The sequence below is a fragment of the Rhagoletis pomonella genome, unplaced genomic scaffold, assembly GCF_013731165.1.
Source record: "Rhagoletis pomonella isolate Grant_MI unplaced genomic scaffold, Rhpom_1.0 Rhpom_scaffold_00007, whole genome shotgun sequence".
Classification (NCBI taxonomy): domain Eukaryota; kingdom Metazoa; phylum Arthropoda; class Insecta; order Diptera; family Tephritidae; genus Rhagoletis; species Rhagoletis pomonella.
The window spans coordinates 38,911,364-38,937,345 of NW_023458561.1; the positions used below are offsets into that span (position 1 = coordinate 38,911,364).

At 35.9% G+C, this 25,982-nt stretch overlaps 4 protein-coding genes across 7 annotated transcripts in view; 2 read left to right on the forward strand and 2 right to left on the reverse strand.

The window, feature by feature from the left end:
* LOC118742769 (origin recognition complex subunit 1) lies at window positions 1-3,414 on the reverse strand (the record flags this gene model as incomplete). Its single annotated transcript, XM_036475102.1, is given in 5 exon segments — window positions 1-327; window positions 592-727; window positions 789-1,613; window positions 1,668-1,870; window positions 2,110-3,414. Coding segments are annotated over 5 exon segments (2,576 nt in total), but the record flags the coding sequence as incomplete, so codon positions are not given.
* LOC118742768 (GPI ethanolamine phosphate transferase 2) overlaps window positions 1-11,965 on the forward strand; it is a 15,365-nt gene extending 3,400 nt beyond the window's left edge. For 2 of the 3 annotated variants that reach the window (XM_036475100.1, XM_036475101.1), the window contains 2 exons: window positions 9,977-10,324; window positions 10,426-11,965. In XM_036475100.1, coding sequence (XP_036330993.1) covers window positions 9,977-10,324; window positions 10,426-11,415 — 1,338 coding nt within the window. In that variant the 3' untranslated portion in view covers window positions 11,416-11,965. The remainder of the gene's footprint in view (window positions 1-9,976; window positions 10,325-10,425) is intronic. The other variant, XM_036475099.1, reaches the window with a different exon arrangement.
* Window positions 5,604-6,540, forward strand: LOC118742771. Its single transcript, XM_036475106.1, has one exon. The coding sequence runs from the start codon at window positions 5,953-5,955 to the stop codon at window positions 6,490-6,492; it is 540 nt and encodes a 179-aa protein (XP_036330999.1). The 5' UTR covers window positions 5,604-5,952; the 3' UTR covers window positions 6,493-6,540.
* Window positions 11,966-14,305: 2,340 nt separating the features above from the next.
* LOC118742770 (zinc-type alcohol dehydrogenase-like protein C1773.06c) overlaps window positions 14,306-25,982 on the reverse strand; it is a 41,113-nt gene continuing 29,436 nt past the window's right edge. For both annotated transcript variants that reach the window (XM_036475105.1, XM_036475104.1), the window contains 4 exons: window positions 16,984-17,808; window positions 16,764-16,911; window positions 16,483-16,635; window positions 14,306-15,167 (listed from right to left, as the gene is read on the reverse strand). In XM_036475105.1, coding sequence (XP_036330998.1) covers window positions 15,051-15,167; window positions 16,483-16,635; window positions 16,764-16,911; window positions 16,984-17,738 — 1,173 coding nt within the window. In that variant the 5' untranslated portion in view covers window positions 17,739-17,808 and the 3' untranslated portion in view covers window positions 14,306-15,050. The remainder of the gene's footprint in view (window positions 15,168-16,482; window positions 16,636-16,763; window positions 16,912-16,983; window positions 17,809-25,982) is intronic.

Sequence of the window (25,982 nt, forward strand, 5' to 3'; positions counted from 1 at the left end):
GCAGTTATACCTTCGAAAGGTGCTAAATTTTCGACTTGTGAGTAAACACCTAAGAAGGACGTTTCCTCGACTCCTGTACGAGTCACTTCGGCGAGCACAGCCTGCAAAAAGAGTTGCTCCATGCGTGAGCAATTCTTTATTGCTTGTACTTTTGCGCTAGCAATCATTTCCGAAAGTGCCTGCTGCACATGTGCAATGCCAACAAATTTTTGAACTGGCGTAGAATTGTCACTGTCCCTAGGAAGTATGGCTGCTTCTGCGATTTCGGTAGCGCGCCGACATATGTCCAAGGCACGTCGAGCATCACCTGAAACTGCAGCCACTTTACTGTAATGAAAAAATAGATCGGAAGTATGTTTAAATACTTTTTAGCCGTTATCGATTCGCCAACAGGTAGCGAGTGGCGAAACGAACAAACTCAATGAGGTACAACCAAACTAGCTATCGTCTATCCATGCCAGATAACTTTGTTGTTGGTTTCACATGCAAAATTCTTCTTTAAGCGACCGGAACTCAAACATAGCGAGCAGAGAAGGGGCGAATCGATGACGGCTATTGTTATACACTCATATGCGTATGTACGATACATACCGTGCTACAAGTTGAACAGCATCACTTTTAAAGGCATCTGAACCACATAAACGCATTGTCACTATTTCTTGCAATTGCTTGTGTGTGTAAGGTTGGAAGGTAAGACGTGTTAGCCCAAGACGCGATGTTACCTTGCCTTTTATATATATAAAAAATATTAAATAAAGAAAAGTTAATTACAATTGTGTGCAATTTACCCATTAGTAGGCGCTCTGGCAAATCCATTGTATTAGCTATAGTCACCACTACCAAGCGTGCGGAAGATTTTGTTGGCCAATCCAGTAGATTGTATACAACATCCTGACGTCGATTGCACAGTACATCTAATTCATCAACTAAAAGCACTGTAGGAATGCGACGCGGTGCTGATGTGGTGAAACGCTTTTCAAGCAGCGAATGTGCTTGTTCCCAGGAAACAGTTTTACCAGTTAATTGCTTATAGATTTGTACATATGCCTGCCGTGGTTCCGTTAATCGCATACCATTGATTTCAACAAACTCAAAAGCGGGCAGTTCATCATCTTTTTGTTTACACTGCAACGCGCGTATTACACCAGTAACTGTTGCTGTTTTCCCAGTTCCAGGCACACCTGACACATACATGCAGCCGCCACATTGATCTAGAATTTTTCCTTCTAAAAATGCGTACACATTTTCAAATTCCTTTTCACGACATGGAAGGCTTTGTGGTACCACAGAAACATGTAAGCGTTCTCGTGCTAGTTGTAAATCCGATTTTCGTCGAGCTTCAGTCGAAACAGAGGTTTGCCTATGTTCCATTGTTGGTGATAACTCACCACGGCGCATCAGTTTGAGTTTTTGCGAAGGAGTCATCGCACCTGCTACAGCTGTAGTAGAATTGCGACGACGAATGATTGCCGCATTTTTAAGTGCCGATCGTTTAATATCATTGTCATCTCCTTTTGGCTTACGTTTTGGTGTGGAAATGTAATCTTCATCGTTGAATACTCTCTTTTCAACAATATCCGACAGTTGAATACTTCGTTTTGGCGTGCTATCAACTAAAATAAAATCGTTATAACAATTCACACTGAAAAAGGTTATAGTTAAACTACCTTGCTGTCTTGTGGCTGATTTTAGTATACTTTTGCGTCGTGTAGATGGCGTCATATCTGTATCATCGCTAACTCTTTTCGATTTCTTGGTGGGGGTGGAATAGATTTCCTCTGATGTGTTTTTGATTGTATGCTCTACTACATTCATGGAAAGTGGATCGTTGAATTGCTCGTCCATGGCTGCAAGCTTAGAAGCTTGTTGTCTAAAAATATAGAGATAAAATAGATATTTGTTAGAAAATTTTTAAATAAGTTTCCCCATTAAATTTTTAACCGACTTCACAAAAAGTTCGTCGCAATTTTTTTTGTCAGTAAGTTACCACATAATTTGGTTTAAATCCAATCATTGGATCCTTCAGAAATTAACGATAATCTTAAATTTTTATATGAGAATTGAAGTCGGTTTTGTTTTTTTGCTTAAAAATTACTTGTTAACAATTACTTTGCGGACAATCTAAATTTGATTTTCATTTCGCTGGTCGGTTCTTCAGTTGTTGGTGTTCTGACTATAGAATAATTAAGACAATCAGATTCTACACTGGTGTCAGCGCCATTATCCAAACTCAAATTTAGATTACGACGAGCAGCTGAGACACGTGTTGTTGGTGTTGTCACTTTCCTATTGCGTTCGGTGAGTGGCGATGTGGGAGTGAAGCCACCAATTGCCTCATTTCCTGCCGCAATTTTCTTTTTCGCTGACAAGCGTACCACATTTCTTCCACCAACTATTTTTATAGGCGATACTTTGTCTGCTCTTTCGTAAACGTTGCAGTCAATGAACTCCAATGCCGTCGCAGCAGCAACGGACGCTCTACGCTTTCTAACTGCTACGTCGGCATCAACCTTTTGCTTACGTACTGATGCACTTCTAGCTACGCGTGCCGATTTCGTTTTCTTGGTAGTAGTCGGCGAATCGTTGCGTCCACGGGTTTTTACCCCAGTAGCAGTCAAATCATCGGTATTCCATTCCAATGGTACCAGCCTGTATGAGTTTTTATCTTTAATAAACTTATATCGGCACACAAACATTGGACACTCGTTCCGTTTTGCTTTGTATTTATGTAGAATAGCGCTGGCACACTCCTCAGTTCCACCAAACAAAACGATACATTTACGAAAAATTGTTTCTAGTGAAATATCTGGGTCATAAGGGCGGTGTTCTTCTATCAGTTCCGAATTGAAATCAATACAAAGATCGTCTCGATCAAATTCTTTGTGTGGCACACACTCAGGACGAGAGTACCACTGAACAATGGCCCGGTACGGATCACGATCGACAGCGTCATGCAGTTCATACAGATACAATATTTTTCCAATGTCACAGCCTTCTACGGTATCAGGCTCAGCAGCATCAGCATTGGACACAAGTACAAAGTCACCCAAACTAAGCGTTAAATCTTCAAAAATACACTTTCGATAAAAGCTCACTTCTTTATGAGCCAATCTAGGCACATCAACTATGCTTTCGTTGGTACCGATCCACTTCACAACTGGTGCCTTATTGGGCTTATTTTCTTTGAGTACCATAATTTAAAAATTTTTTAATGCAAACTCAGCAAAGAAATTAATAATTGGAGCAGCTTCGCTCCTCAATGCTCTGCGCAAGCACCAAAACGTTGTTTTCTTTTCTTGGCGCCAATTCAAATGACATTTGCGCGCCTTGACATTTGCTTTCCATCGGGCTCTGTCACACGGTCAGTAATTATCACGATATTTGGATCGCCATCCATATTGATGGATTGATGGCTCGCGCACGAATGCTACATGTTCAATATTTATCGCGTGAGTATTTGCATAATTTTTGTGCTGAAAGCTTATTATGACGCAAGAAAATATTTTCATTTTGTACGTATAATTTACAGATAATGCATTCCACAATTATTTTAAAATTTCCAATGTTAATTAAAATTTGTTTTGCAAGATTTTAAGCCCCGAGAGCGAAGGCAGAGCCAATGTTCGCATTATGAGAGTAAAAGATGTACTGACGAAATGTATGGATCGCGTTTTGAAAGTGCTACACGTTCAATATTTATTGATGGTATTGCGATCCGCGATCCTGATTTCAAAATTTTTAGAAATTTTGCGATATGTATCACGATCCATCAATACTGCATGCTACACCGTCAATAAATATCGCGATACTTGGATCACGTCAATAAAACCTGACGGTGTGACAGTGCCCATCCATGAACGAAAGACACAAGATCACGTAAGAACAAGAGAGTGAAAAAAGTCGATTTTTTTAGCGGGTTCTACGCCATCTTGTTTCACTGGAAAACGAGCGAAAAGTAAACAAAGCAAAGAAAACAACGAAAACCAAAATTAGCCAAAATTATTGTCAGCCACTTTAAACGCACAATTTAGGTAAAATGATGCAACAAAATGCTTTAAAATGTGTTGTCATGTTGAATTAACTTTTCTTTACTTGAATAAAAGTGTAAAATAGTGGTGCTTGTGATGTAAACAAACGCTCAGCTGACGAACCCGCTTTCCCAAACTTTTTTCTCAAAACCAGTTACAAATACAACGTCGCGTTCTTACGTGATCTTGTATTTTTGGTTCATGAATTAATAACTCAAAAGTGATAAACTCTTGATAAACTTGATAAAGGGGTAAATTTACCATTTTGATAAGTGAACTGTCAAACTTTGTATGGAAATCTATTTGACCAAAGTTTATCACTTCATCAAACGAGTTTTGGGGATAAATGTAAAAATTTCAGCAAAATTCAACCCTTAGTCTAGGTTCAGACAGAGAAACTTTTGTCGCGGCAACTTGTTACTTGTGCGAGAGGGAGGGACGAGGAAAGGAAAAGGGCACGGAGTTGCTCTCGTGCTCTGGCAACACGTTTTGTGCTCTCGTTCCTCTGAGTAATTCTAATTGGTCGTTCACAGCTGACAACAACAATTGTGTACAAAAGAATTGCTGTGTGTTAACGCGAAGGGCTACACCAAAATAGAAATTGCCGAAATGAGCAACAAAAGTTTCTCTGTGTGAACCCAGTTGTACAGGTTACCAGGTATTTCGCCTTGAACACCACCTTGTATAAATTCGCCTTGAATAGTCGAATTTATACAAGGTGGTGTTGATGGAGAATTAAATTTTCGCCGCGGTACTACTAAATGTCAAAATGATGTGTTTGTTGTAAACAAGGCGAATTCATTTTACTACAAACACATAATTTTGACCAAGGCGAATTTATACAAGGTGGTGTTGATGGCGAGTAGTTTAAAATTTATAAACTACTTTGTAAATTAAAGAGATTGTATATTTTTTTTTTTTGATTTGAGTGCATCAAAAATAACTTTTTATAATAATAAAATAAACTTATTAATTTATGCGTCTGAATTATATAACTTACATACATACCCTTGCATCCCCTTGAATAGCGACAGGCAAAATCTGAATTTATTTTTTATATGGCAAAATTAAAATCGGATTGTGTTTGTCCCTTTTAAAGTGCAAAGAAGTGAAATTCGCTATAAAAATACATTTATAATACTACAAAACAAAAAAATAAAAGATATTCGTTTAAATTGACAACTCATTCGTATAAAAGTTCAACTGAGATCAAATGCGGAGGAGCATATCAAAATCCGTACAAGGGAAATTATTAACATTTTACCATTTTATAAGAAAACGAATATAGTAATGCTCAAAATAATAGCACCACAACATTTTTTAGCAGTTTTGACTACTTTTTTTGTTTATTTAGTGTCTGCTAATTTTTTATAAAAAATTTACAAAACAAAAAACTACCATATAATTAAAAATTCATGCTTTTTAATTCGAGTTTCTATAAACATTTTGTGTAAGCAGTTTTATAGCTTATTAAATTTTACTATAACTCAGTGTAAGCTTATAGTTGCTAAAAATCCCAGTGACTTAATTTTTATTTTTCCCGCCTGTGTTGTGAATTTTCTTGCATAAAAAAAAATAAATTAATGTAGAGATGTAATGAAGAGACATTCTGAAGTCTTGCTAAAACTGACATCGATAGTTTTCAAAAACGATCGATAGTGGCGACAGTTTTTAACTATCGATACTATCGATGTTACTATCGATAATATCCCAGCTCTACTGCAAGGCGAATTCACGGTTTGTTTTGTATAAAATGTATTTTTTCGTATATTTCGAGGCGAAGCTATATAAATAAATAATAAATAAATAAATAAAAACATAAATAAATATATGTATAAATTCGCCTTGGTATACGTTTTGCACATCATAAGTGATCAATAGTTTAATTGTGACCGACGACCGAGGGCATAAATAGTTAATAATAATGAGCAATGCTTCCATTTTGTCAGACCTTAGACCATGTGGTTATGTCTTGGCCACTAGCCAGTATAAATATTTTGCATTGAAATGCCTTTATTGTGACAAAAATTATGGTCAATGGGCAACATTTCTGCAGCATTTAAGGGAGCTTCATATGGGTGTTGAAGAAGAAACACAATGGCTTATTGAATGTCCTGAGGATGCATTGGAATCACAGGTCGAAAGTAAAAGACTGACAACGGTGGATTGTCATACGCATTGTGTCGACGTAGACATGGAAACGAATGATAGAAGGATTTCCCCGAACCAGAGTGAGTTGAATAAAAAGGTTAATGAATTGGAAGATATATCCGAGGAAAGTCAACTGGATCAAGATGTCAATGCCGAGAGTGCGGAGAACGTACTAGTTGTAGATTCTGATAATGAAAACTCATTAAACAAATCTATTTACGAAGAAGATATAAATGATTCACAGGGGGATTTACATTTTAACATGAATCAAAATCCTGTATCTCCAGAATCTTTTACACAAGAGGTGAGATGAGTTCAAGTATAAAAGCAAATAAAAACATTAGTTTCGTAAAACTCAACTATGATTTCAGATTAATATAGATTTGAAAGTTGAAAATGTAGCAACGCACAAATTCATTGAAATATACCAATTCTTTCCCACTCTTTGGTCAATGAAAAATTTCGGTAATAATACCAATAGAAAACAATGTCTTGCAAAAAAGGATATATTAAGAGCGTTTGCCGAGCAAAATATGCTAATTTCTACATCTAATTTAGAAGAGTCTCTTTCTGAACTTCGCCGTCAATATATTGACATAGCTAGAAGGTTGGAGGAAGGAATCGAAATTTCGGCTATTGAAGAAAACTACTTAAAAGCCTGCTCGTTTCTAGAACCCTACGCAAAATCGGTGCTCGAACAAGGTCCCATTACGGAGACGGAAAGCGAAAGTTCTTTCGTTGGCCAAAGTGAAAATGAGGTAAATGTTTTTGTAGCTGGTTTTAGTAAGTCATTTGATTTGTTTTAATTTTATTTCAAGTCATCAAATGAAAAAGAATATAACTATGGCACGCAAAGTGGATGTGACTTATCAGATGATGGCATAGATACGCTTCAAGATAAACGCCAAACCGTAAGTTATGAACAAAACTAACGAACAAACTTTCCCACGACAGCTCGTTCTACTTACCGGAATGATTCGAGTTTTAGCCGACCAAGGGCTGTTGTTTCGGCGATGTAACCCCGTTTAGGTCGGTGCAATCCCTCAAAAGTTGTACGTCCATAGGGCTACATCTTCTTCGCATACTTCTGCTCAGGGCTGGCATTGAGTCGAACGCTGGACCAGAAACCTATACCTGCTGAGTGTGCCAGAGACGACTCCACCACAACTCCACCTCCGTTAGATGCAACACATGTATTTGTTGGATCCACCTCCGAGTTTGCTCAGGCCTTACGACTCACATGCAGTAGACCAACGCATATGTGGCCCCTTGCTGCCTCCACGGTACAACGGATTCCGCCAACACTCCCCAAAAAGTCTTTGGGACTACCGCGCACTACCACCACAGGGCAACAGTGTTTGCAGCAGCAAGCACAGCATGTGGCGGTCCGGCAACGCCTCACATTCCAATAAGTCTCACTAGGCACACGAAGATTTTACAATTTAACTATAATTCAGAGAAAGATCGAGGTGATAACAGTCTTTATGGGCCGGCACGGAATATTATTAGCTGCGGTCCAAGAGACGAAGCTGCATGGCAATTCAACATTGTTGAATTGCGTCGGATACAACGTGCACCGTCGAGATCGCGAGCGAGATAATGGTGATGGCCTAGCGTTCATCGCGCACCACACCGTGCAGTAACGTCTTATCGAAGCAAACATCGACCGCAGAGATACTATCCTAGAATGTCAGGATATTGCTGTCCGGTCAGGCGATTTCGAGCTCGAAATATTTAACGTATATATACCCCCTGTCACTAGCTGCCCGGCAGGATATCACCCTGAAATAGGTGCGCTCCTCAGAGGTGATGGTAGTTGGTGACTTTAATGCGCACCACGATCTTGGCATTCAAGCCTGTCAAACGATTGTATGGGAACACAATTCGCTGAGCAGATAGACGATTCGACATTCTGCACAATGAAGGGCGATGCACCCACCAGGATTATGGGCAGCGTAAAGGTAGGCGAAAGCCTCCAAAGCCACCGACCCGACGGAATTTGCATGTTAATTTTGAAAAATTTGGGTCCCGCGGGAGTGGATTATTTAACTAATGTCCTCAACCTGTCAATGGCCATTCTCATCATTCCAGACATCTGGAAAATGGGGAGAGTGGTCCCACTGCTTAAACCGGGGAAACTGTCCAACAAAGGAGAGTCCTATCGCCGGTTTAATTCTCCTTTCTCCGGTAGCGAAGACACTAGAGGCCCCTCTACTCCCGCACTATACAAACCACCTGACCCAAGCGAGGCATCAGCATGGGTTCCGTAAAGTCCACAGCACAACAACAGCACTTAACGCCATAAATACCCAGATAACTCGTGGCCTTAACCGAAACCGCCCCTGTGAGAGAACCATTCTAGTAGCGCTGGACCTGTCTAAGGCGTTCGACACTGTCGGTCATTCAACGCTACTAGAATACATAGATGCCTCCTCTCTCCCACAGGGACCCAAACGGTGGTCGGCGAATTAACTGAGTGGTCGTCACTCGTCAGTAACTTTTAGAGACAAATCGAGCAAGCCTAGGAAAATAAAACAGGGGGTTCCACAAGGAGGTGTCCTTTCCCCATTACTGTTTAACTTTTACATTTCAAAGTTCCCTCCGCCACCAGAGGGAGTCTCCATTGTCCCTTATGCTTGACGATTGTTCAATAATGGCGTCTCGGAATGGAATTGATGACCTATGCTCGAAAGTAAACGGTTATCTCGCCGAGCTTTTTCGCTTCTGCACTGCACGGAGCCTAACCCTCTCCCCTACAAAATCCTCCGCAACACTGTTTACCACCTGGACGAAGGAGGTCAGACTATAACTAGGAATTCACGTCGATGACGAACCAATGCTGACGGTGAACAACCCGAAGATCCGCGGAGTAACCTTCGACAGTTTGCTCTACTTCTAGGCGCATACAACCGCAATTGTCAAAAAAGTACAAAAGCCGCAACAAGGTCCTCAAGTCGCTAGCCGGCAGCACCTGGAGCAAAGGCAACGCACGGCCGGTTCTGAACTGTGCAGCGCTTGTGTGGTCGCCGGGACTAGTAGGACGCAGTGGATAAAGCTGCAAACTTGCCAAAACACGGCACTCAGGAGAGCGACAGGATGCCTTTTGATGTCGTCGCAACATCACCTGCACGACGAGGCCCATATGTTCCCCGTTAAGGAGCAAAACAATGGTCTGCAAGCAGTTTCTAGTTGGGACCGCAGACGTTGTCACCCAAATAGACAACTGTTTGCCGAAGAGCCCTCGCCCAGGCACGTCAGGAGGCATCTCTACGACCTGACGGCCGAAGTCCAGAGGTTCATCAATAAACCTCTGGACTCGACAGCTTATCGACAGGCCTTGCACGGCATTCACAGAGAGACAGTCTCGAGTTATGTAGACTCGCGACATGTGAATGGCGTTCTGGGCACACAACCACCAGACGTGGACGAGATAGAACTTCGTCTTCTCCGGAAGACTCGGACCACAATAGCCCAATTACGCTCTGGATACTGTAGCAGGTTGAACTCATACCTGAGCAGAATAAATGAGGATGCTGTAAACGAATGCCCGGCATGCGGAGAGGCGCCCCATGACTCACAGCATCTCTTCGCATGCGCACTGAACCCCACCCTACTGATGCCCCTGTCCATATGGACAGACCCCATCGAGGCTGCACGCTTCCTAGGGCTACCGCTAGTAGAGCTTAACGACAATCTGGTCGGGGTTGTTGTAGCCGTTACAACAACAACAAAACTAAACTTAGTATTTGTGATGTTTTGTTTTGGCATGTATGCAGATTTTGTTCTTTCCTTTGCAGCAGTCTGTTGTGAAGTTTTCTACCCGAAATAATATTACACGTGATTTCATTCAATGCTTTCGCGATCAGCCTTGTTTATGGAATCCACATGACCCAGCTTATAATGACTTTAAGGAGCGCCGGCAAGCGATCATCAAAATAAAAGACTTCTTTTTGAATAACTATAGTTTGCAGCTTACGGAAGGAAAAATCAACAGTGACATTAAACGATTATACATTTTTTACAAAAGATGCTATTATTCATGCCGAGATTTAAATACAATTCGTAAATATTATTACGAACGCTGCAAATTTTTAGCTGATGCGGAATTGGACAATATGCATCTAATACGTAGTAACGGCTATAAGGTGAGTAATTCACACTGAGTAAAACTTGCTTTAATACCAATATGTGTATGTACTTATGTTACGCAATGTTTTTGGCTAAAATTTTCCGGTTGAATTTACAGAAAATCTCATTTTCCGTAAGTGATGAATTTACACTTGGGTTTATCGACTTCTGTGCCATGCACCCTGTACTGTGGGACAAAACTCACCCTAATTATTCAGTGTTAAATATTCGCAAAAAAGCTTATGAAGAAATCGCCGCGAATTTACAACATATATACAATGTCGAATTCAGCCATGATGAGCTTTATTACGCTATCTCTCGGTTGAAGCAGCACTTTTATAACTTGCAGCAAAAGAAGATCCTAAATGAATCACTAACAAAAGACGAGCAGGATTTCATAGCACGTTGTAATTTTCTGCCACAATCCGACTACAATTTACAATGCCATATATGCGAGCGTATATTACGCAGTAATGCCACGTTGCAGACACATTTGCTAAAAGTGCACAATATTGGTGAGCTACCACACAAATGTGATTATTGTGAACAACGTTTTGCACAACGAAGTATAAAAAGGGAGCATCAAATACGCGCTCATACAAAAGAATTCGAATGGTTTTGTCCCTACTGTGCGAAAGGATTTGCCAATCGTCGTGACATGGAAATGCACCAAATGGTACATACCGGAGAGCGAAAAAGTATTTGTGAACATTGTGGCAAGGGCTTTCGCCTTAAGCACCAAATGACAGAGCATGTAAAGATTATGCACGAACGTTTGCGAAGATTTAAGTGTACTATGTGCCCTAAAGATTTTTTGCGAAAACGTCAGTTAGACGATCACATACGTACACATTTAAATATACGTGATAAAATTTGTAATATTTGTGGCAAAGGGTTTACAAATATGCATGGCCTCTTCCGTCATAAGCTACTGCATTCAGATGTTAAGCGCTATGAATGCAAAGTTTGTGGTGAACGCTTTCGATTGATTTCCGGTTTGAGCTCACATAAAAAGCGAAAACATAAAATTTTTAAGCAGCAAGTAATTTCTACAAATGTATTTATTGAAGAGGAGGAGGGAGAAGAAGAAAATGCAAACGGTAAGTGAATGATGAGAGTTCTTGATTGTAGTCAAATTTATGTAGTAATTGATATTCGACAAACTACAAAAAAATACAGCGCATTGATCTCTAATAACAAGCCTCGCTACCTGTGGGTGCCGATTTCGGAGGCCAACCAACCACTACCAAAAGAATCACTCGAAGAGCACTACTTGACTTTCCTAAATGTTTTACTTCGATATTTCAAGTAGATATACATATGTACGAACAAGGCACATTTCAGCTCGCTACTTCTTTGTTCTGAACTCTTTTGATTCGATTGATTTTTCGTTTTGACGTTCTATTAAAGCTGGATATCCTTGTTATTATAATCTGACTATTACAAAAGCAACACCGTCTATATCGATTCTTCTAAATAGGAGAGTGGGAGTATTCTTTCGAGAAAAAAAGAAAACCTTTTGTAACATTTTCTGTTTTTTACTTTATTTAATAAATTTTTCTTAATTTCGTGTACCACACTGCACAAATTTTCGCCATTTATGACAAATAACTGTGCGAGTTGATAGATAACTTGAAGTATTTTTTAAATTTTAAGAGTACAAATAGCATTTTTGTACGCATACATTGCATTACAATAATAGAAGTAACAATTAATAATACATAAATTATTATTGAACATCTACAAAGATATTTGTTTTTTATTTTCTTTTATATTTGTTCATTATTTTTGATACACTGAGAATAAAATATTTGTTAAAAATTAGAAGTATAAATCCGTTAATATAAATTTGTAAGTAGTATACGAAAGTATGTATTTACAGAAATAATAATTATAAAAATCATTACACATAAATAAGTATTCGTAAACTAACTAAACAATAATTTCCAATTCAAATACTAATACATTTTGGTGAAGTGATGTTTTCAAACAAAATATTTATACTACATACATGATAAATTAAATAAAAATAAAATGTAAAATAAAATACAAAAATATTTTTAATCACAATGTTGAAGTCAGGGGTTCCAAAACTATACTAAAATTTTGTTGTTGCGCTTAAAACAATAACTAAACCATCACTACCGAAAGCAAAGTATTGCAACTAACTTAAAACCTAAGAGCTCTTACACTGCGAATATATGTATATGAATATGTTTGTATAAATGTTTGTATGTATGAACATATAATAGTGCATCTGTAAGTGCAACTAGTCCAATAAGGTAGATCAAAAAATATTTAAACTGAAGACAAATCTGTGTACTGGTGTGTATGAGTACTCCTAAAAACGTGTTGACTTGTGTTTTTAACTTTAACCTCACATACATATGTACATGCAAATGTGTGCGGGCATTCATGCCACTGGCTCTTGAGTAATCTTATAAACTCATTCAATTCGCTAGGATCGATGTTTTTTACGATTATTACAAAGATATTTTAAATTACAGTACATTACGAATAAGTTAGATAAAACTTGTCCTTTGATTATTTTTATTCTCACACAACCGTGAATACATAGTTTTGAGTTTTGTCGTCAGTTGGGAGTATATCCACTATTGGCATGAATGCGAATTACCATGCTGTAGGTATGTATGAATGTATGTATGCTTATGCGTAATAAGGATTGCGTATGAAATCAGGGCTGCAAACCGGTTTTGAACCGAACCGTCGCTTTTTTCGGGTCTCGAACCGAAGCACGAACCGAACCATTTTTATTTTGAAATGCCAAAACCGAACCGAAAACCACTCCAAAAAATGGTTCGGTTCGGTTCAAAATGAAAGTCCACTGAAGCATTTTTCAAGTTTTGTAATACACCACTTGGTCTAAAAGTGCAACCCGTATAGTAAAACTTCAAACATTTTTTTGTTTGATGGCACCTCCGTGAGTTGTAATTTCGTCCATATAAATAATGCTTGATTTATTTTTTGTATAGAAGAAAATACTTAACAAAGCCAGTTAAATAAAAAATTCCAAAAATTCGGATTTTTTTCGTTTGGATTAAAAAGTTTGAATCTTTAATGCAATTTTGTTGAAATTTGTAGATTTTTTCTAATTTTCGTACAAAGTTTGCAATTTGGATTTATATGCTTGTTGTTATATAACGAGCTATATTTTATAAAAAATTGATGAACATTAAACCGACAAAAGAAAAATAGACAAATGCCGCACTAAAATTATTTTGACCATACTTGTACATTATCGTGAGCCGAAAATCCGCTTTTTTCGATTTTGATTGGTAATAGCAAAAATATGGCTCTAAAGACAATCTTGTGAAAGATGACAATTTTTGGTCAATATCTTAGGCTCGCCCAAGTCCATCAAAGTGCAATGTTCTCAAAAAATAAAAATTAATAAATATATTGATTAATTATTATTTTTTTATTAATACTTCGAAGATACTGAAAGTATTAGTCCTACATAATTTGGAATATGTACTTTTTTGGTAGAGAATCGAGGTAAGCTAAGAAAATTATTTTTTAGCACTTGAACTCTGCTGGACTTGGGCGAGCCTAAAATATTGACCACAAATTTTCATCTTTCACACAACCAAAATTAAAAAAAAAGCGGATTTTCGGCCCACGCTATTGTACATATGAAGTCAAGGCCAAGTATAAGTTCCAGCCTACCGAAGTTGAGGTTTTCAACATTAAGCCAAGATATTGAGGGTCAATTAAAAATTCTGAGTGTGCTGTTTTATTAATCTACATACTCGACTAGGCTAACCACTTTGTTGATTTTAAATATATATTTTTTTTGTTTTCTTCCATAGAAAAAATTTGTCCAACATACATGAAAAAATCTATGAAAAATTGAAGTTTGCAATTTAGATGAAAACCGTGTAGACTATTCATAATTATGTTCAAAAAATAAACAATAAATAAAGAAATGAAAAATAGGTAATACTTGATAAAATATCGCGTCCCTATTTTTTCACCACTATAGTACATGTGGATATTTAAATTTGATCTCACCCTTTAATTTTTATATTATGGATTTGTCATATTTTTGTTAAATTTATATACTTTAGCATAAAGAAATTGAACCACTTGAACCGAACCGAACCGCGGTTAGGGATACTCGTGAACCGGTTCTTGTTCCGGTACACGCTTTTTCGTAAGTGGTTCGAGCCACTATACCGAACCGCACCGATTTTTGGAGTGGTTTGCAGCCCTGTATGTAATGCTGTTGATGATTAATTATAATCGTATGTTAACATATGTATATATGTACATACATATGTACATCTATATGCACATATACATACATATGTACTGCATCGGTCGTCCAAAGCGTAATTTAAAAATTTTAATATTAAAAGTAGTAATGGTTTTGTTTTTCTTCTAACAAAAACAACTAATAACATAATTTCAGTGCATTTAAATACATACTTTTTTTGGTTTTCTTCCACATTTTAAATGCACAAAGATCTCATAAGTATTTGTGCGGACGACCAAAATGATGCATACTCTCCTCTAGTTTTATCGCATATAAATTTTTTGCTGATTTTACATCTAAAACTTTATACTTTTCGGACTAAATATACATACAAATTGTTTTGGTTAGTTAAGTAATAAATAATTAATCTGTGATACAGCAGAATTTAACTGGGCGACTGGGGATGATGTGAAGGAAAGATGAACTCATTCATCCTTGTAGTCGATGCATTCCTGATTGAAGATGATTTATTCGATATCGTGAAACTTTAATATGGCACGACCGGGTATTTCGGAATTACATAATTTCTGCACGACTTCTGTTGCTTGCTCGCAGGGGAATACCGAATGCGGTATCGGTTCGATCTGTTTATGAAAAGCAAATTCTAATTAAACAATGGTAATTAACTATGAATGTATCTAAATATTATTTAAGCTCCAAATCAAAAACAGATTGTCCAAAACACCAAATCGAAACAAGGCCGAACCTGACACCACTTTACATAGTCCTAGAATAGACCTAAAAGTTTTTAAAATTCATGGGAGATGGCAGAAGAAAAGACGTGCTGGTCTCAAGCAGGCTAATCAGAAAATCAAAGCCAAAATTCCCATTTACCAGTTTAATAGAGATGGCATAATTAAGGCAAACATTTTTAGCATCTTCCAAATAGAAGTTTTTTTGTTGACGTAAACCTGCAGAGACATGCATATAATAGGTGAACACATTGCCATTTGCAAAGAATTCCGGCTGCACTAAAAGCTCTATCTTATAGAAGAGAATGTGTAGAGAAATTCAGAGGAATACAAATCTGTCTTTGCTATATGACCACATACTATTAGCGAATATTAAAGAGAACAGGAGCGGCGTCTTAGACGAGAAAATTGGGGGAATTCACCAGGCTACAGAATACCGCAAAACTATAGGATGTTACAACTCCAAAAGGTTTAGGAATCACTCTACTAAAGACAAGTTTAACACTTATGAGCGCTATACTGACATGCTATTGCAGGCTGCGAGCCTACAAGCAAGGCCTGGGAATTAGCTCAGACGACTTCTGTCGTTGCTCGGAGCAGATATTCCACTGCAACTTCTTCTAAAACGCATTGTCGTTGCTGGAAGAAGACAAATACGCTTTAGGGGAATTGTTGCGTTTCATTACGACTGAACGAGGTTTTGTGATAAGTGCTGAAAGTTCTCGCAAGTTTGAGGCGAATTCTTTGGAGTATGGGACACTCGAATATGAAGTCCTGAATTGATTATATTTCATCCTCATCTCTACAGCAGTCGGTCATATGGACAATAGTCGTTTGTAAAGCAAACTCTGCATTTCATGTTTGCCTTACAAAAGCAAAATTAATCGATTTGTCAGTAAAGAAACCAAAACCAAAAGCCAATAGAGTTTTCTTTCTAAATATGTGTACAGGTAAAAACAAAACCAATTATAATTTATTAATTAATGCCATCGACTGAAATTCCCACGACAGCCGGGTCTAAGCGACCGAAACGACACAGATCCATAACGCCATATCTAGTATCCTTCCCTAAAAACTCTCTGGGGAAAGTTGTATGCTGTTACAACAACAACTACTACTAGTGAACTTAGAGAATGTATAATCTACATAGTTTGATATATTTTCTTTTTGGTTGAGTAAATGAGTAAATTATCAATTATTTGCTTACCGTTTTGCTGGCAACTAATTGAACGAGCTCGTGCAGCTGCTCCACTGTGCCGTTTGATATGGGTATAATCTCCTGCTGGTATTCAGTAGCCAGGCGCGAAAATTTGGGCATTAGTTTCTCAGCGACATCTTCGCTTATGAGTACGACACCACCCTAAAAGCAGAATTAAAATGAATATCTGTTTCATTCAAGTAATGTACGTGTAAAGTATTTATTTGAAGTAATGTCTTTGTAGTACTCATAACAAAAAAAAAAAAACTTAACTTTAATTACTTAATTACCTTAGTCAGACAATGCATCGATCGATGTAAACTGCGTGAAGTTGTGCCGAAATCAATAACGACATCCACGGGGCCACCGCACACATCCTTGGTGCGTTCGATCAGTTGTGGCTCATAGAGACACTCATTCCACTGCACTACGCTGACACTGCAAAGTTAAGACCATACTTAGTTAATGCGCTTGATAACAAAAAAAGCGCGTCCTCCACCATTAACTTACTTCTCAATCTCGGTGGCCAAGCGGAAGCCTTCGTCCCGCAGACTGGCCACAGTAATGTCAACATAGTTGTTGGCCCCAGTCGATGCGAAGTGATGTGTAGCAATGCGTACAGCCCACAATGCCAAGCCGCCAGTGCCAACAATCAGCACTTTGAACTTCTTATCCGCCTCTTCTGCTGGGCGTTTCTTTGACAACTCTGTGACTACTTCGTAAGCCTTGAAGACGGCATTCATCGCTAGCAAAGCACCAGTTGGCAATAGAGCGGCAACGCTCAATGGTAAATTATCAGGAATTGGTACTATGTACTTGAGATCGGGTACTACCATCAATTCAGCATAACCGGCAGGTGCCTCATCGAATGGATAGACCACTACACGTTGGCCAATACGTAGGCCATAGTTGTTGGCATCTGTAATTTCGGCGCCAAGTGCTTCAATAACACCGGCTACTTCGTAGCCGGCATAAATGGAACCCTCGCGTATGCCTTGATGTGCTGTATTTTCGCGCATCTGATGTGCAGGTGACGACTGAGTGGGCAAAGTCGGGCAATAGTCACTAAGATCTGACGACACTGACGACATGCTGGTGATTGAGGCTGAGCGATCACGGCGACGATAACAAGCACCGGCATAAACGATTTTGATGCGAGCGCCCTGTGGTGGTGTGTCCTCTATGGGTACGAAAAAATTGAAGACACAATTCTTCACCACTGGACCGGGTGATTCAATTGACACTTGACGACAGAGTTTGTTCATGCTGCGCGGTTTCTCTCTGGGTGGTAGTGACGAGGTATCTGCGGTCGATGCGGCTACCGAGCTGGACTCACTGCAAAGAGGTGGGATAGAGAAATTGGGGGAAAAGAGGCTAATTAGAATTCAAGTAATAGCAAATTTATGGTAATAAACAAGTTGAAGTGTTTAGTGTTCGCTTAGAAGTATGTACTTCCTTACATAATTGAGTGGTACTCTAAATGTTAGTTATGCGTATATTGATTACGCGCTTGAATGGCGAAAATACTCCATTTAAATGGTTGTTTAGAGAGCAATTCTTAATGGTAAATAAGTTGCGCAAACAAAATAATTAATTGATAAGATAAATAATAGCAATGTCATTTGCACAACTCGATGAAATCTCTGGAATAACAAATACAATTTTATTTATGTATTCTCCCTATTTAATATTTATTAGTTATTATTATTTATTGTTTATCATTTATACGATAAATATTTATGTATATATTTGACTTATAAATTTTCGGATTTTTTCATGCCTTTTGGGAGCCCATTTGGAGTTTTTTTAACCTTAAGGGATTTTTCGGAACTTTTCGGAACGTCTCAAGACAATTCGGAATGTTTCGGAACTTTTCGGTGTTTTCGCGATTAGTTCCGCACATTTCGGGCCCTTTCCAAAAAAATATTCAAACGGCAAGAGGAGCATAACTTTTGTTATTTTTAGCCGTAAAAAAATAATAAGAATCAATACAAAGTATTTCTTTTGAGGTTTATTATAAAATGAAACCGATTTAAAAGTTGTAAATTTACAATACTGATGAAAATAATTTCATGCAAATAAGAAACCGAATCGAAAACGATAACTATTTTAAAGTTTTTTTAATAAGCTCATATCCAAGTTTTACTAAATAATTTTTCCATTTTAATAAAAAAGTACATAAAAGAATCAAGTACGAATGGTTAAGTAAACTAAATTTTTCAATTGATAACGATGGCATGATCGGATGGAAATCCAGACGAGTTTTTGAGCTTGGATCTCCGAGCAATCGGCCTGTCACTAGGTGATTGAGAGACAGTTTTTTATGATGCTTGTGGCAAAACCCGTGCTCTTCAAAAAGAAAATTCACGGCGGCACTCGCGCGTGGTTCCTATAGCAAATTTGTAATTCGCAGCAGAATAACTGCCTTTTCATCCGCCATATATTTCGGGTTAAGCTCTCAGTGATTATTTCCTCTTCACAACCAAAATTAAATGGCTCACAGAAGAGAACTATCACTCAATCACTATTTGTAAGATTCGAAGAAACTCTGGACGACTTGCATAGAAGGTTAAGTAAACTATATTTGGAGTACATAATTTTATTTCCTTTTGTTTTGATTGTACATATTTTCTTAGGATTTTCTCATATCAAAGTCGAATACATTAAATTATGTCATGCATTTAGAGTACGTTTACCCCAAAGGCTTGAGTGGGTTCTTTTTTATAATTTTATGTTCTTAATTAAAATCTCTAATTAAATACATATTTTAATCAGAAAAACAGCATTGAAGGTGCCACGATATCATTGTGATAAGGGTTGTTGACTTATTTTTACCACTGGCTTAAAAAAAATAAAAACCAATATCAAAAAATAAAATAAATAAAACATTACATATTTTATTAAAAAATGTTCTAACTCATCAACAAAACTAATAGTAAAACTAAGAAATAATAAAATGCCAAGTCGGTTAGTGTGACACATGTTTGCCCTTCATTTACCATACATACATACATACATATGTACATTGTAGGTATGCATATCTGTATGTCTCTATTTGTATCACGCTGTATTCGAGTGGTTATAAAAGTGGTTCGTTGACATCTGTTTAATATGAGTGTGAAAACATGCCGAAAAAGCTCGAGAATGTTAGAGAAACCTATGTATGAATATGTACATATGTAGATACAACATGTACATACAGTGACTCAAACAAATGACCACGTGTTGTTTTTTTTTTGTAAATATTCGTAATATTTTTCCAGCAAAATTTTTATACCCGAGGGCACTTGGGCACAAGGATATTATAATAAATAGATAGATAGATAATAAAAAAGAAATTGATTAAGTGGCGACTATATGTCCGTCCGTCCGTCTGTGCACACGATAACTCTAGTAATATATTTCTCAACGAAACTTGGTATGTGTACTTCTTTTCGACGTAGGACGGATGGTATTGAAAATGGGCAAAATCGGACAATAACGACGCCTACCTCCTATATAACTGTAGTTTTCGGAAATACGAAAACAGATATTTTAGTAACTACTGATGCTTATTCACTTAAAATTGATATTTACAATTATTGTGAGGCGAAAAATTAGAATATTATAAATTTTGGGAAAATGTGCGTTGCCACGCCCACTTATGATTACACGTGTATATTTCGGGAACCGCTCCACCAATATCTCCCAAACTTGGCACAGTTGTTGGTCTTGGTACAACATACGCAATGGCTGAAAATTTAAAAAATCGGGCAACAACCACGCCCACATCCCATATAACGGTAATTTAGGCGTGGTATAACTACATAAGTTTATCGAAGATGTTTGAAACCCCTGATTACCATGAAGCGGTAGTTTTCGGAAAGGTGAAAAATCTATATTTGATACTTGCGCCCGGGTATCTAATGTTCGAACTTAGACTTTTTACTTATTTTTGTTATTTTTATATAAAAATATCGTCTAATCTTTAAACAAAACCGTGTAAATCACAGTTTCAAACTTAATACAAAATTCAGGAAAATTCAAAAAAATTTTACCGAATATTCAACTTTTTATTCTGAATTTTTAGACAATTTTTGGGTATGCAGTTTTATTTTATAGCCCATACAAGTGCAAAGTTTCAAACTGCAAATAATCGTGTTGATTTTTGAGAATTTTTTATGGGGGCTACTTTTTCGGGCTTTTTAATATAAAAAGTGCAATTTACAAAAATTTGCGTTGATATTTTGTTGAATAAGAAATTCATTCTTATAAGAAAAAGAGTGCAAAAATCCGTCAACAAAAAAGTAATTCTCATAATTCAACGCGATTTTTTAGCCGTGTGAAACTTGACCAAAATCGTATGGGCTATTCAACTAAAAAATCAGAATAAAAAGTTGAAAATTTGATGAAAATTTTTTGAATATTCCTAAGTTTTGTATAAAGTTGAAACTTTGATTTACACGGTTTTGGTTCAAGCCTAGACGATATTTTTATATAGAAATAAAAAATAAAAAAATTTAGCTCGAAGAACATTACGAATATTTGAAGAAAATCAACACGTGGTCATTTGTTTGAGTCACTGTATGTACAATATGTGTATCTATGTAAGTTTTTATGAATAGATTTTCTTGTGTTAAGAAGTTGCGCATTTTTAGTGCTATGATATCGCCAGCAATGTTTGGAAATAAGTATAAGTAAGTATCTGTACAAGTACTCGTTCATGTGGCCGACGACTGCTCAACACGCGTTGTTTACCCATTTTTTTTTCTTTCTGACTTGAGGTAAACAAAAACAAATCAACTTCAATAAGAGCAGCAACAATTTAAAAAAAAATAATAAATAAATGCAATATTTTAAAAATAATCTAAAATACATATATATGTACTACGTACATACATATTTCATAGAAATAAGAACACATTATGCACATTGGAAAGCTTACGGGGGCGCATGTTTCAATTAATTGGTTTTTATATGGATATGGACTTTGTACACTGCCATGTAATGTACAACCACATACTTACATACGCATTAAATACATATAAATTTACTTGCTTAGATATATGTATATCTGCTATTGGTCGCCTTGGAAATATGGAGAAAAGTTCAAATTTAAAATTTGTGTATTTTTTCGCATTTTTTATATACAAATACATATGGCCGAAATAATAGAAATACGACTTTTTGACCAGCTTTTACTACTTTTCTTTTGCTTGTTTCAATTTTATATAAAATAACAGCTAATTATGTGTACATATCGTCGCTACCATGTCCAAGCTATCGAATGTGAAAATGGGTATTTTTCAAGTGAGCAAAAAAACTGTTGTAAAAAATGTTGTTGTCATTAGGAAAAACTGTGGGATTTGACACTTTGTTAAATCCAGTATCCTCTGCTTCTAAAAACACTACAAATGTGACGATTTGCCAACTTGCGTATCATTCTAAACGCATGCGCAAGGTATCGTAATTGAAAAAGCATTTTTGCACATTCGATAGTTCGACATGGTAGCGACGATATGTACATATGTATATGTAAATACAAATTTCAAACTTTGTACGAAAATTAGAAAAATTCAACAAGGTTTTATCAAAGTTTCAAACTTGTTAAGCAGAATCTTTTGTGGTATGCAGTTTTATAGCACACTAAATTTTACTGTCGTAAAGTGCAATAAAGTTTAATATTTTGATGGAACTTTGTTGAATTTTGCTAATTTACTTACAATGTTGACTGTCCAAGAATATATGGAAACAAATTCGTTTGCAAATTTCGATATGCATACCCTCTATATTTGAGCTTTTTAGCGTAAATAGCATATGTAGGTATGAAGTTTTATGGCCGTAGGATAACGATAACCCCCGCCGACTTTTAGTTGAAGTTTTAGTTAATAACTTGAATTGATCGTCCATGAAAATTTGGAAATGCGAAAAATTCGATATTTTTCCTAATTTTGAACGAATTTCTAGTAAATCTGCACCTTTAAATTTTTAATAGGACGGCAGGATTTCCCCAGGGACATCGAAAAAATGAATGAAAGGCAAATATCATTTGCAATTTTTATCTTTCAATATCCTTACTTATGTACATTAGACTGCATCACTCCTCATACAAAAAAAAATCGGTACTATTTTTCCACTGGAATTATAAAATCTATTATATTTTAAGACGTCCACCAAAATATTTCGGAAAAATATTAAGATTTAAGTGAGTTGGACCGATTTGAAAATACCTCCAAAGATGGAGTTTTTTATGAATAAAAATAGTTTCTTAAAGATTTTTTTTTGAAAAATTCCCCTCAAATGACAAAACGGCTTAAGCTTAAAATATTTGCAGAAAAATATTTAAAAAAAATTAAAAAAAATTTTTAACGGAATCGTAATGATGAGATTTTTTATGCTGTTTTTTTTAACTTTTTTCAAAGATTCGTATAAGAAAAACTTGAATAACTGAACCTAAACTCTTCCGATTTAGACTTGACAGGTGTCATTGGAAAGGTATTTTCTCACCTTTGCTAATCAACTCATTCAAAGGAGGGAAGAGAAAGGTAGGAGGAACGAACTTCATTCAAAGTTGAATTAAGATGTGTTGGTACTCGAAGAAAAAAGATGGGACACGAATGACGTTTTTTTGGCCAGAAATAAAAACAGTGTACAAATACCTTTCTACTGAGATCCCATAAGTCTAAATCATTTTTGGTCCAGTTATTCAAGTTTTTCGTAAATCAATCTTTGAAAAAGTAAAAAAACAGCATCAAAAATCTCATTCTTACGATTCCGTTGAAAATATTTTTAAATACTTTTATGCAGATTTTTTAAGCTTAATCTAATTTGGCATCTGAGGGGACTTTTTTCAAAAAGTTCTTCAAGAAATTTTTATTCATAAAAAACTTAATTTTTGGAGGTATTTTCAAATCGGTTCCGCTCACTTAAATCTTAATATTTTTACGAAATATTTTGGGGGACGTCTTAAAATATAATAAATTTTGTAATCCCGGCGGAAAAACCGCAACTTTTTTTGGTGATGCAGCCTAATGTACATATATTTATAGGATTTAAATTAAACCAAGATGTTTTAAAATGGATTCAAAATTAAAAATCTTGAAGGATAATAATTTGAAAGAACATTTGTGACATGTTCCAAAAGGATAATTGAAAACAAAAGTTATAATTAGTCTTGTCTAGAATTTTTCTTTTAATTTATACCCATATATCCATATTTTGTGTAAACTTTTGGAAATATATTATAATTTATGGTTCTTTGGAAAAAATCCAACGTTGGAAAACGTTGGGTTGTCTATTTTTTGTGCTGGCCTACCACCTATCGGGTTGGCAGGTATGAACAGGTACACAGGTAATACTATTAATTTTACCGATCTATTTAAAAAATTCTATTGCTTTATGCTTTCGATGGTATATATTGTATGTACATATCGCCACCTAAAGGTAATTATTTTTTTTTTTTAATTTGGTTTTTGATACAGAATGACAGGTAATGCGAAGCTACATCGATTTTCGTCTCTCCTGAACAATTTAAAAAATAGACTTGGCAGCTGTTCATCCTTACGTGATGGATATGTAATTTGATCATTAAACAAATGAGTGCAAATCAAAAAAAAAACTAAAATTTTTGAATATTTAATTAAAAATATCGGCCAGGATTTTTTCAGCCAACCCACTCGCGAAATATTTCCTAAAACGTTAAATTTCATACAAAGTAGATTTCATCCATTAAACGAATGGGTCCATATGCCCTTGTGGGATCTTGTACTATATTTGAAATATGGACTATTTGAAGATGGAATGCGCCCCAATGTATGGTAAATATTTTCTTATTGTATACCAGAGTAAGAAATATGCAAGTGCAATATTTTATTGAAAAAAATTTAAAAAGTTTTTATAAGCTGCCATAGAAATACATATGTATGTATGTACAATAATCATTTAGCAATCCTACAGTATGTGTTTACCTAAAGTTACCGATTTAATTGTCTTTTCACAGGAGCTTATATTATTTTATTAGTATTTGTATAAAGGCATTTGTGGACATTTTTTTGAAATTACCTATCTACTAAGTTATCTGAAATTATAAGAATTTTATTATTTGTTTAAAAGTGTCATGATTAAATTTAGACATTCAGCATTTTTATTCCTATAGAAGAGGCTATTCTTAGCCACAAGTGTTTTATCTATGTCGAATAGCACTTTGGATCGTAAATGCTTACTTATATGTCTAGTCTATGACTTATATGCACACTCGAATTGGGTTAAATGCATTCATCAAAAGAGTGATCGAAATTATTCAAACTCACGTTTATTATACAGTGGCGGGCAAACATATAGAGACGCGACATTTTAACAAGTTTTTCGTATATATTTCTTTTGTTTATTTAATATTTTTTTAATGAAAATATAACAAAAACCATGTAATTGCGAATTTTAAACTTTGTTTGTACAATTAGGAAAATTCGACCAACTTTCAAACTTTTCAATCAAAATGTTTAGTAAAAACCTTTATATGCAGTTTTGTAGTCCATTTTGTTTAATTTTTTTTTTTGCTTTCGGTGTCACGCATTTTCTTTCATTCAAATACGTTCGAAAATTTTTGTATATGGGGGAAATTGCACAACACCGCCATCAAAAAAGTTTCCAAAAATAAAGGCAACTCCCAATTATTTGATTTTTAATTGCCAAAACTTGTTAATATGCTGCTTCCCTATCTGGTTGCCCGCCACCGTACATATATATGTATTATACTGGTCATGCTGCTAATTAAAGCTACATTTATCAAATTATCGAGTCTGATTTGCTATTTTTTATTTTTTATGGGCGTTGGAAAAAGGCCGCTCTTATCTTTCGAGTGGGGCAAAAGTAAAGTGCATAAATCTACGTTAATATTTTGGCTAAATAAAAAAATAATGAAAATTCGCTTTAGCAAATGTCGTTTACGTTAGCTATGTAAGTAGGCTTTTATGGACTTACGTGCAAATGCAATTACCTCGATTTGGAATTTATGTAGTACTTTGAAATTAAATTAGTTCTATAATATAGAAAACTGCATTTATACATATGTATGCATATGGATGTGCTATATGTAAATTTGTATGTGTACATAAAGAGGATCATTATTCGATATTCTCCAAGTGTGATTTTTATATATTAATGTTATACCTATAGGTACATACTATATAACTGATAGAGCAATTTGAATGTAATCGTACGACATTTACATACTACAATAAAGGCAAAAGGCTGTTACTAACAAAAAATTAAAAAAAAATACTTACTGATTGTTTATACTTAATGCATTTCATCGAATTTCAAATCCCTACATCGTTTTATGCATATAAAGTTTTTGTTAGTTACGACTTTTTGCATTTCAGCTAAATTCTAGATATGCATTCTAATTTTGGAAGTTAAAATATCATATAGTTTTTTCACTTTCACTATACTGTATGCCTGTATTTATGTACCACTTAGTATAACCTCATTTTAATATACAGTATTTTTCTATTTTTACTATTCTCACAAAC

Bases quoted from the DNA above. Each gene is read 5' to 3' on its own strand.
- LOC118742771 (XM_036475106.1), top strand. From the start codon at position 5,953: ATGAGCAATGCTTCCATTTTGTCAGACCTTAGACCATGTGGTTATGTC.